This window comes from Megalops cyprinoides, chromosome 10 (assembly GCF_013368585.1).
Source record: "Megalops cyprinoides isolate fMegCyp1 chromosome 10, fMegCyp1.pri, whole genome shotgun sequence".
Lineage (NCBI taxonomy): Eukaryota > Metazoa > Chordata > Actinopteri > Elopiformes > Megalopidae > Megalops > Megalops cyprinoides.
The window spans coordinates 29,008,303-29,028,742 of NC_050592.1; the positions used below are offsets into that span (position 1 = coordinate 29,008,303).

The 20,440-nt window shown below is 44.9% G+C and overlaps 1 protein-coding gene across 1 annotated transcript; it reads right to left on the bottom strand.

Annotated features, from left to right (window-relative positions):
* Positions 1-237: 237 nt before the first annotated feature.
* Positions 238-20,054, bottom strand: plekhf2 (pleckstrin homology domain containing, family F (with FYVE domain) member 2). Its single transcript, XM_036537884.1, has 2 exons — positions 19,918-20,054; positions 238-1,091 (listed from the first exon to the last, which is right to left on the bottom strand). The coding sequence occupies exon 2, from the start codon at positions 1,076-1,078 to the stop codon at positions 326-328; it is 753 nt and encodes a 250-aa protein (XP_036393777.1). The 5' UTR covers positions 1,079-1,091; positions 19,918-20,054; the 3' UTR covers positions 238-325.
* Between the last annotated feature and the right edge of the window lie 386 nt (positions 20,055-20,440).

Consider the following 20,440-nt stretch of genomic DNA (forward strand, 5'->3'; position numbering starts at 1 on the left):
GGAAGCGCGCTGACTTTAAGAGCAGGGCGGTCTGGGAAATAGCGTTTGCTTTTCTGCTGGGCATCACTCTGACGCGTTACGATTCCCAGTTGGGCATGAGAGGATGCCTCAGAAACTCCACCATATGCAGATTCAGGTAGGTTTGTAATGTAAGGTTTCACTCTGAGGCTGTCTTCAAGGAAGGTACGATCCCACTCGGACCCTTTGAACCCTTTGCCAATTTCAAGCCCTGCTAGCCAAAAACAAAAAAAACCCACGAGGAAACACTCCTATATTAATATTCCTAACGGGGGGGGGGGAGGGGGAACGGAGGATGGGACACCCCTCAGTCACTGCTGTCGTCCTCGTCCTCGTCGTCCGACACGTTGTTGCTGGGGAACTTGGACGGGGAGCGGCTGTAGGAGTCCGAGCGCACCGCCAGGCCCCCGCCCAGCGTCCCGGCGGAGAGCTGCTCGTAGCAGAACTCGCAGACGCGCACCGGCTTGGACGACTGGCTGGGCAGCAGGAACTTCTTCTCCGAGCAGGGCCCGCACACCACGAAGCCGCACTTGCGGCAGTGGTGCCGGCGGCTGACGGGCGTGAACTTGATCTTCTGGCAGCGCATGCAGACGGTGGCCTCCGAGTCGGGCACCCAGACGGCGGCGTGCTCGCTGCTGGGCGACTTGCCGCTCTTCTCCAGCAGGTCCGACACGCACTTGTTGATGTGGCTCATCCACTCGGACTTCTCGGTGGCCGTGGCGGCGTAGACGGCGAAGGACTTGGTGGGCGTCTTGATGAGCCAGCCGTTGCGCAGGTCGCCCTCGTCCTCCACCGTGTCGATGGTGACGCTCTCCAGCGGGATGATGTGCTGCTTGTTGTACTTCTTCTTCTGGATGACGATGTTGCCGTACACCAGGATGTCGTTGAAGAGGAAGAACTGCCGCGCCTTGGGCTTCTTGCGGCACAGCTTGGTGAGGATGCCCTCGCCGATGAGCACGCGGCCGGGGATGGCCAGCGGCTGGCCCGCCGTGCCGAAGCAGCCCTCCACCACCGCTATGCGCTTGGAGTTGGCCTCGCTGTTAGCCAAGCGGTCCACCATCTTTCACCGTCACCTGAGGGCAGAGGGGGAGGGGGGAAGCCAAAGGTCAATCTCTGTGCTCTGTGCTGGAGCACAGACAGCAGGCCTGTCTGTCTGTCTGAAATGTAAAGCGTAATTCTCTCACTGGCTTTTGGCCTGAGACTTTTAACATACATAAATACAAATAACCCTCCTTGATGAATCTCTACTACTGAACATGTGAGCCCATGAAAAACAAAAAGAGCTTCATTTTAAACAACCAAATACATGCAAATGGAAACAAGACTTGTGGGGGGGGGTGCTATGCATTTCCTGGGTTTACTGTTTGCAATCACTCACCCTTACATCATCACTGCAGCTACCATCACCACCAAACACAATTCCCTAACATGTTGTCAATGTTAAAAGGAGGCCTACAAAACTCACTGAGAAGTATTGATCTACACAGCACAACTCGCTTTCAGACACAGCAACTGTAAATACTTGCAGTTTGAACAGTCTGGTTAGGGCTGCCTTGTTTATTTGTTTTGCTGAAATATGCCATTTACATTGGCTTATTGATATACCATTCCATTTGTCATTTGTTGCAGATTTCAGTTGATTCAGGCAGAAGTACTACAAGGGGAAAAATCTTTCTGTACAAAGTGAATGGGGTGCTGATAGCGGCAGGTAGTATACTCAAAGTTAGAAAGCCAGCAGAATTGAACACTAACACAATCACACAATCTCAAAGCCAAACAGACTAATAAAGTATGTCTTTTTGTCCAGAGAGGGTACAGTAGTTTGCCTCCATCTCAGCTGGCTCTCTCATTTTTAGGCAGAAATAATTTTGCAATGCACAGTCGATAAAGCTCTTAAACAAGGTTATGTAACAAACTTTTCCAGGTAGTTTTTCCTCCTCACAGGCTACATTTTTATTTTAGTTGTCCTTGTAAACAAAACAGGCCCACATATGATGCTTTTGAAAAGCAGTTGGTGGCCTTGTACACTACGCTCTACCAATGGATAACCACAGCTACTGGAGGGGGAAACGAGGCAGCTCCCCCCCGGAGCAGTAGGCCTACATCACATCGCATAGTATTCACTGTTCAAAAGCGCCCTTGGGGCGTCTGCTCAGTGTAGTTGCTACAGCTATAGCTAGGGGCCACCTTTCACTACAATGCAAAACCCATTTCCCCTGAACCGAGACCTCCGCTCTGACTCGATACCTGGTGAAAAGTGTTTGATTCCTAAAACAGCCTGTCACTGTCAGTTAACCCAACATGGACCCATCCACTGTATGTTCTCCACTGTGAAATGTAAAAATATATATAATATATACATGTATACGTGTACACACACACACACACACACACACACACACACACACACACACACACACAGTGTCAGCAGCGACCTGCAGGCATGCGAGCCCACTTGAGTGAGTGCACTTGAATATAATTTGAGGCGCATGTTTCCTCCTTTCGCTGCGAGCGCAGAGCCATTTCCCCTCTGACCGCTCCACAGACACACGCCGGGGGCCCCCGCGGCGGCGGACAGCATCGCCGGCCTCAGCGTGCGCTTTCAGGCTGCAGAGTCTGAGCAGCCCCCCTCCACCCCCACCCCCGTCACTGGTAACCGTTGTGTTGGCAAAGCAAGACATATCCGTCTCCATTAGACCTCCTCTCAGCTGCAGCTCATCGAGGCTCGGCGTGCCTTTCGCTTTCAGACACGCGCTTCTCGCCTGCGCAAGGTTACAGCACAAACCTCACTGCTTCCTCAGAGGAGAGCCCGCAGAGGCCAAGAGAGCACAGCGGCGGTTTTAATGCCTGCATGAAAGCTTGGCAAAACCTTGGTAAAAGCCAGAGCTGCTCTAACGCAGGGGCAGCAGCGTAGCATCGTGGTTAAGGAGTAGGACTCGTAACCAAAATGTCACTAGTTTGACTCCCACGTTCAGTTCGATTGCTACTGTACCCTTGGGCAAGGTACGTAACCCACAATTGCCTCAGTAAAATATCCAGCTGCATAAATGGATAATATTGTAAAAAAAAAAAAACTGTAACTGATGTAAGTCACTCTGGATAAAAGCGTCTGCTAAATGCCTATAATGTAATGTAATGTAACGCCGCTTTATACCTGTGACCGGTATTCTGAATTCAGACTGGCGCCTCTCATGACTACGCTGTCTAGAGGCATCCTAATCAAAGCTTGTAAAAAAAAAAAAAAAAGGCTGGCTGGGAACAGTGGCAGCCGGCAGCAAAAAAACAAGAGCAAAGAAAAGAAAGCAAAGCGCCCACGTGGACGGATCTTGACATTTACGCAGCCCACTCTTAGTGTCCTCCTTTTCCCTGGTATCTTGCGGTGTCTGAAAGTACAGAGACTTGTGTGCGCCAGTCTAGTCATTAACTGATTGCTGATGTTTGGAAATCTCTCATCCTGGAGAGGGGATGTCGTCACAAAATTCCCCCCATCCGCTCTGGAGGCAGTAATTATTTTAATTAGGCTAACTGAGGAGCTATATTCAGGCTTCAGCACGGGCTCTGCTGTGAAGCTGGAGAACAAACTTAGAAATATATATGAAATCTTGCCATCAACCAGCAAAGGATTCACTTAACAGAAAATATAGATACAGAGGGACACAGGAGACCTGACCCATTTTAACACATTGGAGGTGTCTGGAAAGAGGTCAAACAAGTGAGATATTGCCAATGAATCTCCAATGAAGTGTGCCAGCCACAACGACCTGCCGACTCTGTCCCCTGATGTCAGATCCCATCAGTCCAGCCAGAGAGAGAGAGAGAGAGAGAGAGAGAGAGAGAGAGACAGAGAGAGAGAGAGAGAGAGAGAGACAGAGAGAGAGAGAGAAAGAGAGACAGAGAGACAGAGAGAGAGACAGAGAGAGAGACAGAGAGAAAGAGGAAAGGGAACAGGGGAAAGACTCTTCAAGCAAGAATGATGCAACATTAAATCAAGCAAACTAGTGCATATTGATAAGAGATTTCAAAAAATACCCTGGAACAAATAAATTAATAGGCGCAGACTTACAAAAAGAACACACAGCTGCGGCCTTCTGTAGCAAGTTAAGACTGCAGATGTTTGTGCCGACATTAACCGTCACTAATAAGCCGCACACCCACAACGCCTGGATCAGAGGCAGACCACAAGGTAACATATCACCCACTCTGTCGAAGTGAAGCATCGCAGCAACACTCTGTCAGTCGAGGCAAAGGGCACCTCAGCGAGGCACTCTCTGAGTTATCAGTAATTCCCCTCACAGTTACCACTTCAGCTTTGCATTAATAAGACTTTCACAGTGAGGAGGGGGAGCGCTTGAACATCTTTGAGGAAGAGGTTAGACGTACGCACCAAATAACATGTCAGCGTACCTTACAAAGCAGATTTCTAAAGGGTGGGTACCTAAATCCAAGCACCTTCTGAGTTTCATCTGATTATGCAAACATGCTGAATCAGTTTTAAGGGAAAAGTAACAGCTCCAGTCCTGTATCAGCTTGTTTGTGGGTGGGATAGTTATCCGAAAAAAGGTGTGTCACTTCTGGAAAGAGACTACCTGACTAAGGGACAGAAATGCTTCAAGGCAGGGCCCTGTTTACAGAGTGAACACCAGCTATAAACCTTCATTAGAGTGTTTCTGCCGAGCATATTACTGCTCTGTCCTTTTTCTGAGAAGCCTCAGCACTTTGAGCCTCTCACCAAACCCATGTTAGTCACCATTTCAGAGAGCGGGAGATGTGTCATTAAGTCTGACCCTTCCCTCTAGAAAGTGTGGAGAGACCAGCTACTGCTGCTGTTTTCCACTGCCTTCTCCATCATCTGCTTTGCTGCTAGAACTGTACACTGAACCAGCGGGACAATCCAAACGAAATGCAGAGGTCCTTCTGACCAAAGGCAGAATTCTGCAGTGAACCAGCAGGAACCACCAGACAAAATCCAGAAAGGTCATTTCAACAAACACAGAATTCTGCAGTGAAGTGGCAGAACCTTTTTCAATAAAACACAGAGGTGCACGCTAACCCATTTCAGTATGTTCCCCCCCAAAAATAGCTGTCACATCTACCTGCTCCCTCCCCCATTCCATGATTATTTACCACACTGTACCAATATGATGTAGAATGTGCATTCTCAAGACACTTTAACAGTTAGTATGACTGCTATCAGAACCTCACAGCCAGGCTGATTCTGGCTGATTCTCAGGCTGTCCTCTCCTGTACCCTGCTCTTATAATCAAACCAGCTATGCTCTAAACAGGTGCCTAAGGACACTGATGACACTTTTTTGTTTAAGCACATAGTCCAGAGTGTGCTCACAGGCAGAGTGACATAATCACAGATTAATAGTTTCCAGGAAACATCCTGGCTCACATTTCAACTAAGTCCTCAGAGAGTCTAAAACCATGCTGCAACAAGTGGATTTCCGAGAACCATACAACCGCTACATGCGCAATATGAGTCGTGCTTTCAAACAATCATTTACCACTGCTGTACAAATAAGACCTACAATCTCGATAGCAAGGCTCGAGTAATGAAAATAATGATTTTTTTTCTGAAAGCACACATCTTTACCGGGGGGAGGGGGGTAAACATAATGAAGGCGAGGGGAGAGCATGCCTCGAATGTTCCATGACCGATTCGTTTGATCCAAGTTCCATCCACCATGTGCTCTTGGGGAAACATTTAGTGACAGAAAGCTGAGGAGGAAAAAGCCTCCAGTGCTGTCTTTTATGTTAACTGGCTGTGAAGGCTTGCTTCCCTTCCTGCTGTGGATCCTTTTTCACTGCCACAAGGTTCTCCTACAGGAGCTCAAGTTTAATTTCATAATTAGCAGCTGAATGTTTCATAATTGAGTGAAGTTAACGAAGGGAGGTTGGGAAAATGCGTTTGTAATTGCCGCCGCCTTCTAACACAGGTGCACCAGAATTTGTGGGGAGAGGGGGACGCAATCAGACGGTAAGAGGTGTTTGCCTGCATTTTAAAGTAATAATTTCTCTACGCACTCCATCAGAGGACTATGCCGTTTAAAGCTCTTGCCCTGAGAGGTGCAGTCTGGCACGCGAGAGGCCGCGTGTAAGCACCGGCGACGGCTGCAGAGGGCAGAGGGGCTGCAGCTTTCACACCGAGCGTCCCCTCTGCCACAGAGCTGCTCTCAGATTTTCCCTGATGAATCACACTCTGCAAGGTGTGTTCACACTTGGCGTGGCGGCGTGACAAGCTCCTTCCATAACCGGCAGCGATTCCTCCCGCATGAAGAAGCAGGGTCGTAGCGCAGGGGCGCCGGGGAGGGGGGGGGGGGGGGGGCGGGGTCCCGCGCGCCCGCGGGCTGAAGGAGACGCTGTGCGGGGCGGCAAAGGGCGCAGGGGCTGCTCCCGGAAAGACAGGGGGCGCCCCCGTTCCCACGTTCCCGCGAGTCATCGCGAGTCGCTGCGGTCTCGGTCGCCCCAGAGACGAGGCGGACTTGGCGCCGGCTCAGCGCACTGGAATCCCAGATGGGTGTTGGCCGGGGACACACAGAGTGGCGCTCTCTCAGGCACGCGCTGGCCTCGCGGTCCCGGCCAGGCCAGAGGAACACCCGCTTCCTCCGCTTCCTCCACCACCAAAGGGACTGCACAGCGGCGCTGTCTCCAACGCAGGCTGCGGCTTGAGACAGCTGGCGACCTTTCAGGTCATGCCAAGAGCCAGACCCCAGTAGGTAGCCCCCCCTCCACTCCTCCACTCCTCCACTCCTCCACTCCTCCACTCCTCCACTCCTCCACGGCCACATGTGGTGGGAAAGTTGACACCCCCGAATGCGCCATGTGCCACACTTGAGCAAACAAAAGCAGAGAGGCTGACTCTTTTTTGGAACAATGCTTTCTGATGCATTCGGGGGGGGGTTCAGGCTGACAGGTGTTGCTGTCAGACAAAATGGGCCTGGTGCTGAGCAGATGATGCTCGCTGTGTCAGGGCCACAGGTGCTGCTCACAGGGTGACGCTTAGCAGGCTGCTACCTGCAGGGTGGGATCGGGTTACGCCACCCATCTGATATCAGGCCAGTCTTAATGTGCTAGTGGCCGGCCTCACATCCCACACCTTCATCAATGCACCTCCAGGGAACTCTACAGTAATCCTGACCGGACTGCCAATCTACATGCCATTGTGAAAACAGCCATGTGAAACTAGCTCAAACACACACTGCTACTGACATTGTTATGGCTTCCAGCTTTTACCATAACAGAAAAGTGGCGTTATGTGGCGTTAGGTTTCTTCCGTGTTTTTTTTTTTTTTCCCCTTTAGTCATAGCTGATGCGGGAGCACACCTCCAGAGTTCAGTGAAATGCTTCAGGAGCAGAAAAATATCACGTGTATCCAGTGGCGGCTGGTGGGCTGGAAACAGGGGAAACTTTACTTTCAACCTGTTCCCCTTCATCCTTCTTGATTAACAAGAAAACAAACAATTCACAGAATAATTGACACCAATCGTGTAAATAGAGTAAACGATTACACTCGCGAAACAGCGCAGATTGTCTGTGGTTTGTGCGCTTGCGAAAGCTACAGTGTGAGATTGTTTAATTAACAAGGATGGCATTTATCGATTTAAATTACATTAAATGCTCAAGACACATCACAGCTTTTGTGAGGTCTGTGTTCCAAACGTTATTGTTCATTGCACTCAACCTAACCTAAGAGTTTATTCTCAGTAATTTAAATCAATTTAACTAAATTTAGCTCTGTTTTGTAATTTGAATTTTGTAACACAAGAAAGCTATAAACATTAAAGAGAAAGCTTTGGGATTACTTGCCACTTAATTGTTCAAACTGCCATCCTTGTTAATTAAACAATCTCATGCTGTAACTTTCAACAAAAATTTCAGACAATCTGCGCTGTTTCTGAAGCATAATCATTTATTCTAATTACGCGATTGGTGTTGATTATTCTGTGAATTCATTGTTTTATTGTTAATCAAGGAAGATAAAGGGGAACAACCTGAAAGTAATGATTGATTTAAAGGTAGTGTTTCCGCTTCCCCTGTTTCCAGCTCACCAGCCGCCACTGCTTGTATCTATACGCTGGTTAACTTACCTATGAGCTTTGAAAAACACATAGCATATGTTTTCGCTCTTTATCTTTGTAGCCATGTGTTTATAGCCGGAAGCATTTCACATGACCTCAGAAAACTGGATCCCCACATACCGGGGATCGCCGTTATTGCACTAAAAATAGCTATTCGATATACAGTATATCGCGACAGCTATATGGCCCAGCCCTAGTAGGGAGGCAAGCAAAAGCTCAGCCTTGCAGACACACTGGCTGGCCTCTGACTGCTGGCTGTCTAAAGAGCGCACAGGCAGCTCGGGCTACACTTATGGTTAATTAATGACTATGTCCTCGTCCTCGTCCTCCGGGTTCATCATCTGTCTAGCCACTCTCAAACAGCAGCAGAATGAGGCTGCAGGACAATCTGTTTGCCAGTGCCATCTAAAAAACATCAGCTCTTTTTTTCCTTTCAAACACTCTAGAAATGCATGCTTCAACGGCCCATTTTTGAAAAGAATCGTTCAAGCCCTCAGCCCTTAGAACAGTAAACGAGCCCACATGCAAATGGACATTAAGCTGAGACTGTAATACGAGGCGCCTAAAAATACCAACCGCTCTCCCAGATTGTCGGTTATTGCAAAGCCTCTGGTGAGGCACGAAACCGATGTGTGGGTGAGCCGGCTATGGGCTTCACACAATGTTGCAAGGCATAACTAGATGACAACAGGAGATGTTACAAGTGTGCAGGGTAGCCTGCTGGTATTTCATAGGATGGAAGTGCCCTCGGCGCCAACAGAAGGAAGTGCCAACAGTATCAGAACTTCTTCAATGACATAACTGATTGTGTCACCCGATTGCTATAAACAAGTTTGTGAACATCAGTTGCAAAAGTTTTGATTAAAATCACAAATCACTTTTACTCTAATTAATATGAAGCCACTTTAATTTGTAAGCACAAACATTATTTACACAGCTGCAAGTCTGGACTCAAGACACCTTCCATTACACAGTAAAAATATTTTTGCATGGCAACTTTAGTTTTCTCAAAAGTTATGATGAATTCTGGCCACCCCACCCCCCAATGATCTCTATACACAAAATTCTCTTTAATGTGAAGATACTGTTGTCTTTGTTGTCTTGGAAAGACATCTAGTCTTTTTAAAAAAATCAGATGAAACTAACTCTTCTCTTACTAGCAAAGAAAATCAGGACCTTTGCATATTAACTTCTGTTGAAGAAAACACAGCTGCACTTTTTAAAAACATGCAGCTATACATCTTAAGGATACAAGAAAGCAAAAAAAGCCATGAATGGATAAGCATAGCTGTGAGATAAAGACATAAATAAGTACAAGTTACATAAGTCTGACACCCAGCTATACTCATTCCACTGAAGCCACGAATGACATCATTTCAGCCAATCACACTTGATCAGGCCTGGGTGACATCACAATCTTTCTGGTATCACCTGGGTAAAGTTACCTGTCTGGCTACTGTAATCACGAGCCGGTGATATCACCAAAGCATCACTGAACAGTTACTGGATAAAAATAAACGGTGGCTTCTGTGAAACGAAAAAACGTTCGCGTTCAGAAGCAGATAAACACGGTCCCGTATCTCGCCATCTGCAAAACCTTGTGCAGTGGGTCGAAAAGGCAGTGAAAGCAGAGCAAAGTCTCAGCTCAGAGCATAAATAAGTGATTAGATAAAACTTGAGTCAGTGGCGACAGCTTCAGAGAGCAAGAGAGCGGCGGAAGAACCAAGATGTGTGAAGTGGTGCCCACAGGTTTATTTGTAGCAACCACCCACATATTGAGGAATCAAGTCAAAGTCACTGGAATAACAGAAACGGCATTAAATTTGCATCCCACAAGATATACAAAACTCACCTACACTGAGAGTGACAAAGGTAGCTGAAAGCACTAAGCCCCACTGCCTGAGAAGACTTCAGTTTAAAAAAATCTAAATTCAAATCAAACCTGAATGCATAAAACTTCCTGTCTAGCTCGCTAACCTAGACAGGGGCTGACATTCACAGGAAGAGATATGCGCTTGCTTTTGGCATTTAAGATATTAACAGAAAAAAAATATCACATTCTGTCAAGATCACAATCTACGAGAAACCACTTTGTATGTTGTTGCACAGGTTCTAAAAAGATGTGGTGATGCAAGCACACAAAAATAAACTGACTTTAACTATCTGTTTTCTCTTTCCATTTCTTGCTCCCTCTCTTAATTTAGGACTAACAAACGTTTTACTTGCTAATGCTTTACCCCGTGTGCTGACAGGCTTAGCACACTACCCTGGCTTGTCCAACAAGCCAAGCCTGGGGCCATTTGAAGTAATAAGTGGATTACCAGGGGTGTGTGTGTGTGTGTGTGTGTGTGTGTGTGTGTGTGTGTGTGTGTGTGTGTGTGTGTGTGTGTGTGTGTGTAAAAAAAAAAAATGGTACTTCCACATTACAAGTTGTGAAACTGAAATCAACATCTGCAGCCTGACAGGTCTCACACAAGTTCACAACAACTTCAGCTGAAGCAGTGATACACTCACCCATGTAAATGAGACTAACAGGACCTTATAGGCATGTGCATGGAAATTGGCATATTCATTTACTGTAAGTCACCGCCTATATATCAGCCATCATACTGAAAACCATACAAGATGCTGTGCATTTTCTGGTACTGGTGTGTCAATAAGCAAAACTCAAAAACTATATATCAGATGTAAATATTAATACAAGAATCTGCATGATTTAAGACTCACATTCTAAAACTAAGCAGAAGAAAACTGGGTTATTAGGATGAGTAATAAGCCTGACGAGCAGAGAGTGTGCCATGTGCAGATAAAAAGCCGATATGCCTTAAAGGAGGCGTGAGCAGTCACAATAAAAGAGAAGCGGGATTCTTCACTTAACCGTGTCCCACATTAATTTGCCTTAACAGTTTAACTTGACAGAAGACGCATCTTTTGTCAGCTTAAAAGGAAACCAAAGGGGGTTGCGTCCATGTTTGCATCTTTCACACAGCAGAGGCATGCTGGGGTGTCTCGCATGCATCTCCATTCAGTGTAGCATTAGCACGCAGCACGTGGGACCAAAGGACTGATGATGAACGTGTGGAGGCAAGGAATGAGATTCTCAAACACGAGACAGTGGGCGAGGCTCAGGTTTCACAATCATAACCTATGATTATGGAGATTAATACAGCCCACAGCCTCAATCACGGGGGAAGGCAGACTTCGAGAGAGTGCATACAGCACCCTGCAGGCAGACCGCCTCTAAGCAAACAGCACACTGACCATTTCCACAAAGTGCACCAGTGCAAACATTGTACAGTGGAGTCACTACACTGGCCCCAGAGCTCCTGGGGGGTGCAATCAGGCAGGTCTTCCGACTTTATAAAGCCGCAAGCACTCGGAACAGGGGAGCCCGGCAAAACTGCTTTGATCAAGAGTGAGCACAGCGGTAGCAGAGACAGGCTCTGGGCTGGAGTGACAGCCCGCACACCGCACCCCGGGGGCCAGGGGCTGAGTAGTGGGGGGATCTGACGGGCTGTGGAGTTCCCTCGCACCAGCTCAGAGGAACAGGATCAGTTGCCATTACTCATTTCGCCATCCTGTCCCTTGCTCGCATCTAGTCAGCACGTGGGCAGCCACACTAAACTCTGCTCCACTTGGAGCAGCTGTCCCTGTCACTGTGTCACTGCCTCCTGCCACAGCCCATCGGTGCTTCCACCGTGCGCTTACCGCCAGCAGTGAAAGTGACTTTTGACTCTCCCACCGGCACTAACTGGAAGTCATCAGACCCAACTAAACGAGGCACGGTTCATGGGACAAAAAGAGTCCAAGACATTATCATAGCTACATCAGTCTGAATCTTAATGTTCACCTCATACGTAAGATAAGCAGAATGCCCAAAATATCTAATATTCTATTAATAACCCCCAAAATAAAGACTAAGAATATGTAGCTTGATGCTCTTTGGAAGAATTCTACCAGTTCTGATGTTTATTTTCAGCAACAGTTTATAAAGGAAAAATGACATGGCTGGATGTCCTGATTTAGCCTTGCCACAAATCAGAAACATGGCACATGGAAAGTATCACATTATTTCAGTTCAGCCTAATAAATCAAAGATGACATTCATTCTTCACCCTCGTGAGAGGATTAGCTGAGCCATAGTCCAAACATAGTTGCCAAACATTACCTTTTTCCATCTTTTGCCACGCCGGCCCAGAACGTACATGTGACAAACAGGGCAATGACCAATCAGGCATTCTCATTACAGGAAACGTAGGAACATAAGGTTTAGTAATCTGTTAAGATTTCACATCGTGAGCTTTTCTGCAGTGCAAGACACTAAATGCTTTACGATTCATGACACTAACCTTTAACTTGTTCATCACATTTTTTTTTTAAATTACTGCTGTTTGCCAGTTTCTGATTGCTTGATTGCACACAGGTGTTGGCTGTTTATATAAAAGGCAACCTTTGTAAGTATTTGATGCTCTTATGAAGATCCTTCAACTAAAGGTTTAGAAAAATCACAGAGAAAAGTGCGCAGAGGCTTTTTTGTCTCACATCTGAACCATCTACACAAGGAAGCCTTCAACAATTAATAAAATAGACAAACACTGAACTGAACCCATTTGCATGGCAAAAGGGCACATCAGACTTCCACACGTTAGTTTATTAATCTGCATCCTCTGAAAGAGTGAAGCCACACAGAAAATTCTCAGGCTGTGCAGAGGTGGTTTTATTCTGAAGTAATACGCACACCTGCGCAATGCCAGACTGAGCCCACACATGGAAAGCAAAGCTCACAGCACAAGCCTGACGGAATGAAATAATACCTTATAGATTCTGTCTCGAGAGATAAAGTGCATTCTGCGACAGCGGCGGACAAAAAAAAATATATATATTACATGGCCAAACTTAAAGGGGCCAAATTACAGTGAGAAATCTTTACCCATAAGAAATGGGTAAAGATAGTCACAATGTAATGTTAAACTGCAGTCCTCCAACCCTAAGGATGAATGTAAGGGTTAGTTAAGTATTCGCTTACCATGCTTACAAATTCAACAAGTACCACATTTGATTGGCTACTCCAGTCATGGTGCCAGCACCAAGTTTAATCTTTTTGTTTTTTACATAAAATAAATAATAAGAATACTATTAACACATACTGTCATTGAAGAGTAAAAGCTGATCGAAGCAAGTACAGCCTCTCCAGAGATCAGAAAACACATACATTATACCAAGTATATTAAAGTACAAGAAATTCAATAAGATGTTTTTTCCTCAATTCTTTCTATAATGATTGTACATTTTGTACACCAGTGTACCTTACATGGTGATTCATCCTCTTTTATCTTTGATAGAGTAGATAAACACAGTAGATAGAGTCAGATAAAAGCTGCAGTGCTAAACAGGAAATTAACTATTTGGTTTGAATTACTGTAGCTAGCTTTAGCACAGACTGGATGGCAAGTAGATAATGTACTACTAGTGTCAAAAGCACTGCCAATATGATCTGACACTGTACCTCCTGCCAGGTCCTAAAGAAGAACACTGCTAATCTATGAAGCATTCTCCAAACACAGTAGGAAGGAAGGCTGATTGCTTAAGACAGAAGGGTATAATAACCATACCGAACACAGATGTAAAGGAACAACTATATGAGTAGTGGTTTGGTAAAGGTAGCAGTTTACTGTTAGAAAGGAAAAAAAAAAACAGTTATTTCACAATTATAAGGCCACACACATACAAGTTGGAGTTCACATTATTCCAAACATTTTATCCCCATTTGCTTGATTTGATCAATATTCATTCAGACCAACCACTGGCCTAAATTACTGTGAATACCTGTATTTGAATCAGACTTTGCTCACTGAAAACAGAAAGCACAGCAGGCTACTGAACAAAGTATTGAAATATTGTTTTTGGTCTGAATTAAAATTATCATGTGAATGCCCAATTCATGGAAATGTGCACCATTTTTCTAAGGCATTTAAATCAGTCTGTATGTTCTTGGATTCTCAGTAATACCAATGTTGGTACAAAGAGTCTGACAAAAAGCTTAATTAGCCTACATTATTATTAATAATCATCAACAGACTTGCATGAAAGGAGAACAGTACACTCTGGCAACAGGAAAAATATGTGAAATGCCACTCTTACCAAAGGAATTTACGAGAGCACATTTTACAGGTGGAAGAACCTACTAGAGTGTAGTCATGAGCAGAAACCCTCTAGTGTGGGCCGGTTCTACGCACGCGTGGATAGGCAAGTGAATGAAGGATGACTAACCTCTGCAGAATTACACTTGTGCACAACTACACTGCAATTTCTACACAGGACATAGTCTGACTCTTGTGAATTGCTTCACCACTCACAGTCAGTTAAAATCAAACCGAGTGTGCAACAGAGAACAGGCATCAGCAACGCGTATGCGCAATGTGAAACTAAATAAGAATTTCTCAACGCTAATGGAACGACAATCAGTTCATGCCCGAGACGGGCGCACTGAATCTGAGCCAGATTGAGCTGCCTGGGGCTGTTCTGCTTCACTGACTGCACACTCTCATTCTGTATACTTTCTCACCCAGAGCTTAAAGGAGCTCTGTGCCTTCAATAAAGCTGAAAGCAGGTGCGTGGGGTCGAGACATGCAGGCCTGACTGTCTCTTCACAACAGCACAGCACTTAATACCCATTCTGAGCACAACACAAGAGCTGAGATGTTCTTCTCCTGTGAAGACTACTGAAACTCAGGCCAAACATGCGTAAGTGTGTAAAATATAGGCCAGGGGTCTCCAGCCTTTTTTCATCTGAGAGCTATTTTGAAAAAATGAACGTGGCAGAGAGCTACTCACGTCTTATATTAATCACACTTATTCACATAACGTATCAAAACACTCACATTAACCAGCTGAATTAAGCTACTTTTTGTACATACATGTATCAAATGTCAATATCCAAAACTCACATTTTGGATCAAAAGCATTTTAAATTCATATCAATAGCATGTCAAATGTATGTTCTGTATCCATATGTTTCAAATTTTAATGTGTCAAGCTCACTGTAGCAAAGGGTGAGAGCAGTCACCCCACCCGGCCTCAAACCCCGGTCTAAAGGGATCCATACTCATAGGATTTTGGTTTTGATTTTTTGACAGGTGGAAGTGTTTATGGCAAGACATGTCAGAGAGAAATTTGGTAGTCATTGACCGCTGTTTTGGAACATTAAGCCACGTTAAGCCTTTTCACGTTAAGAGTTTTAGAATGTCCCTGAAGCGGCGCTGAACGTTGCATCTTTTACCGACTGAAACGCTGGTACCGCAGATGAGGCACACACACTTGTCCTTCACATTCGTGGGGGGCGGACTCACGTTCCCATTCCTCATGGAAATAGCATGTTTTTTTTTGGCCTGGACACTTTCTTTCATCATAAATCTGGCTATTTTATAAGATAAACTGGCTTGCTAACACCACCAAACTCCATGCATTTAGCTCAGTAGCTACCTCAGTAGCTACTAGCCTACAGGGTAACTGATGTGACGACGTGTTGGCAAACTTGACAGTAGCCTAACTTGACTGACAGCTGATATCATTTTGTGTTGGAGGGGGGTGGGACATCTGTGGATTTGATTGGACTGAAATGGGAAGAGGTTTCTAGGGGTCATTTATTTGTTGTCGGATTTTTTTGTACATAATCTTTGAACCTTTTGGCGAGCTACTCAAAAACAGGTAGCGAGCTACTGGCAGCGAGCTACTGGCAGCGAGCTACTGGCAGCGAGCTACTGGCAGCTCACGAGCGACGTGTTGGAGACCCCTGTTATAGGCTATGCTTTTTATTTATTGATAAAAGTTATTTTGGGAATGTTTATGCCTACCCAGCCTTTTTTTAAAGTCTTTTTGAATGTGATTTTTTAAAAATATTTCAAGATATTAGCATTATTAATTAAATGAAAATATGTTGCCCCAATGCCAGTATTTAAGCAAATCATATGTTGAGTGGGTTTTCTTCTCTTTTTTTGCTTTTGAGATATAAATAATGTAAAATGATCCTTCAGCATTGTACCCTGAAATTACAGAAAAAAACAATACACTTATTTTACATGGACCCTTCCCTGATCTGCCTCCAATAACGACCCTATTGGTCTTGGCAGGGGCACTAACAAGGTTTGTTAAAGCACTATTATCTTCTGAAGGTCTTGCCTAATCGACACCAAGACGGCCATGGGGGCCTCCGGCAACAACAGTAAAACCATAACAAACAAGCTTTCCTGTAGATTGGCACACACACATTTACATGTTGCCACATACAGATGAACTACTAAGCACAGGGGATCCCTCCAACAAAGTACTATACAGGGCTAGGCTTCCTAGGCTGCCTTTGAGCAGAGCAAAGCTGGTTATGCCAAAAGGAATCAGACAAAGTAACAGAAAGGAATGTACGCAGCAGACATCTGCTTCTCTCATTCAGAGGCACACAAAACAAAAAAATTCCAGATCTCCGCTGACATGAAGGCTAGCAGCGAACAGACACCAATCGCAATCACACTTTCACCTCAAAGGAAGTGCAAAGTTCTTTACCAAAGAACATAATCCAGGAAATAAACACCCACATGAAAGATCATCTCAAGGGCAAATGGCCTCTTCATAAAGTGAAAAGATGTAAAGGAAAACAAATGATCCAGAGAGCCTGTGCTTTCTAAAAACACAGGAGGTAAGAAGGCTGTTGGCTGAAGACAGCAAGGTGCAATAACCCCACTAATTAAAGATGTGAAAAAATACAGAAGTGATACAATTTCATAACGGTTACAAGAGGAGAAAAAACCTATGCCAAAAATAGTTACTGCAAAAAACAACACTGGTAATTACACTGTGACACTTCAATGGGAGAGATAACCTGTTGTACACCAAACAGCAAAGCCTACATTGCACAATGTGCTGGGAGATTTCCTTTCTGGAGTAGCCTAATCATTGCAACGCAGGAAATATCACAGTCCCTTTAATCCATATCCACTTATAAACACAGGCACATTGGATTAAATGTACTGGATTACAACAATTTGACTACAGCACCTCCCTGCACAGACCTCACTCAGGCAACTTGTAATCCATTACTGGATCATTTGTTGCTTCAACCCCACCCCACAAAGAAAAGCGCCTTGCTAATAAAGAGAATCAAAGAAGCAGACGCAACGGTGTTTATGAACACTACTCTGTTTACAAAATTGCCGGCTTCCCTTTAACCCCTGCCGTCACAGGATGGTGACTTCTCAAAGGCAATTACATTCTCAACTGCATTCCAAAAGGCGCACAAACTACAGGAAAAATAAAGGAACACATGTGATTTTATATACTTAAGGACACCCCTATACCTCAAAGGATATAATTATGTTTAGCTTTGCTTTTTCTTCTGAAAAAGTAACGAGGCAGACAACACTCAGATGATGTCTAATCCATCTTGGTATTCAATTAACAGCTCAAGCAAACCTTATTATGGGCTCAGATGGAGTGAAAGCAGGCGAGTGCAGGGGTCTCCAGAGCAAGGACAGAGAAAACCTCAGCCATGGGATTTTCTTTCTCTCCTCAGCAAGTTATTAGTGACTTCTGCATTTTCTGCACGTCTTCATTTCAAGGTGGGGGGGTAGGCAGCAGTTATTACAATTAGCAGCAGCCTGCTGGTACACATTCACAAAACGAAGAACAACCAACCGTTTTTTTAACTGCAGGTCAAGGACAAGCGCAGAATTATCATTTCTAAAGGCTAGCGTGATGACTGCCTTGTAAATCCAATTTGCTACAGTCCATTAGGGCTTTTGGTGTAAGTCTTACTGTCACCACTACACTGTACGAGCATATCCAAAGAACGCTCAAAAGGCTCAAGACTGACCTTGATCTACTGCAAAGATGCAAAATCCACATTCCACAATGTGAAGTTCCATATAAATGCAGCAATACAAAGTCACTGAAAGACTCTGTCTAATGAGCAGAGGAAAAATTTTCCACGCTGTATCCCAGCCTCTGCTACAGTGAGTGATTACACAAAGCCTATGCGATTAGGGCTCGTACACAAGAGACGATCACAGTGTCTGACAGCTATAATTAAGCATGCTTACCCCACTCGCCATTTATGGGTAATTAAGAATAAATGCACAAGGCAGGTGGTATATTAACTTGACTTATGACATCATTTAAGGTTTGTCAGAGAGGAAAATGTGTTCTATGCCACTTCAAATCGAAATTAAAGCAGATACTGAACAGAGAAATAGCTGCTTTCAGTAAACATACAGTATATGATCAGGTGAATCATAGCCTGGGGGTTAACATGCACTGCGGCACCCAGACGTAATTCCACATCCCCTATTCTGTAATCCACCTGCATCTTGAGTCTCCTCTGAAGTTTAGATTTCTCTCACACGCTACAGCATGGGCCATAAACGCGGATATACGGGGGCATTACCATTGGGCCAGTTACACCCTTAGGACAAAATATCACGTAAACACTAATTTCTCAACAAAACTGACAATATCGCTGCATGCACAGGTTGATGGCCCACTCATTTACAGCACAGGTAGTCATACAACAGAAACTCTTATCCTGAGAGAGTTGTACGGTAAGAGTACAATAAAGTCTAATATAGTCTAAAGAGCATAATAAAGTCGCAGACTACGGCACCGTGCGTTACAGTTATACTGTACCATGTCTCCTTACTCGTATGTGTGTAGATTAGATGTGGGTTACTGTAAATGATTCTTCAGCAAGTCCACATAACCTGTTCCGTATGGTCACAAGTTTAAATTGTTACTGTACACTGCGCTTCGTAGACATATTTGTTGCGACCAAAAGCGTACGACAACAGGATACAAATAGAGAAGTTAACATAGCTAACTGACCAGATGGGTAATATATGCATCGCACGCTTAGCCCAAAATATACACAGAGAAAGACAGAATCATCAGACCTCTGAAACTAGTCAAGTGAGAAACCAGAGCTGCTCCCCGCAGCTACAGAAATTTCGGCCTAACGACGACTAGCTTGATAGCTTACTAAAAACAAGACACTTCGCTTCTTAGCTACACGATGTTATAAACTGTAGCTACGTACTTTTCCAGGTAACAACGTACTTATTTTGGAATTCAGACTTTCATTAAGAGTTAAAATATTGACGTAACGTTGAGCCGTCAGACAGCTAACGCACAGGGAGGGCGACTCACATGACCAGGCTCGCTAGCTAAGACTAGCTGACTTGCATTTCGGAAAACAGCACCTTTAACGCTCACCTCCTTTAACGCAAGCCAAAAGAAACATTTTAAACTCTCGGAATAAATCACTCCTTGTTTGGGCTTTGACGGACAGTCAGCACACTTGTTGACAGTCTATCTATCCGTTTGATTAAGTGTTAAATAGCACTCAGTGACCTGCAGTTAGCTGGTGTGCTACATGCACTGAAGTGGAACAAGCGTCAAGCCAAACCGCAACGATCCCCCGCTCCAGATCAATGGGATTTCATGGCTAATAACATATCAGGAGTAAGCTAGCAAGCTATGCGGCTCGCTATTAAGTTACCCAACTAGCAGGCTCCTCTATATACTCTTTGCCCAACTGACACTGTTACGTTATGTTATGGTCGGGTACAGATACTTTTGAACTGATTTCTTGGGCAAAACCAACTTAACCAGTCTTCCCTCTCGACGAGTTAGCTTAGCAGCATTTTCAAGTGCAGCTAGTTACTGACTTGCCAGCAGGCTAACTGTGGGTTAGCTGGCTAGCTGGGTGCCTGGCTAGCTAGCTATATGAGAACTGTCCATGTAGCCATCGCTTATTTAAAAAAATAGACACCTACCGGACTTGGACTTTGGCCAGCAACTTCCAACTAACTTGTGTCCAACTACTTCTAGTGAAATTCCAAACTCAGTGGCAGTCACCCCTCCCACAAACTTAGCTCGCTAATTCTTCCAGCCCAGCCAGGACTTCGCTCCGTACTTTCCAAGCAATAACAATATGGCTTCGCGCAGCGAGACTGGAGCGTCACTTCGACATGAACGCGCCCAGGAGTGCGCGCAGAGCAGGGCGAGCAGGAACGTTCCTGCTCAGCGGACCTAAGCGGGATCTGATCTGGGGCTTGGCATTCCGGTTCATGTGTGTTCCAGTGAAATAGCTGGGTAGCTACCATCCTAGCCAGTCCTCCTCGTTTGTGATCAAAGGAAAAACACATTTTGAAATATGAATAATTACAGTAATTATCTTATTATGACTGTTATGTAGAGCTGTAGTTGTTGCAAGAGAAACCATTGTAACAAAAATATCTTGTGACAAACGTAAAGTTTGTGTTAAGTTTAGGAAATTCAGGCACACAGACAATGTTA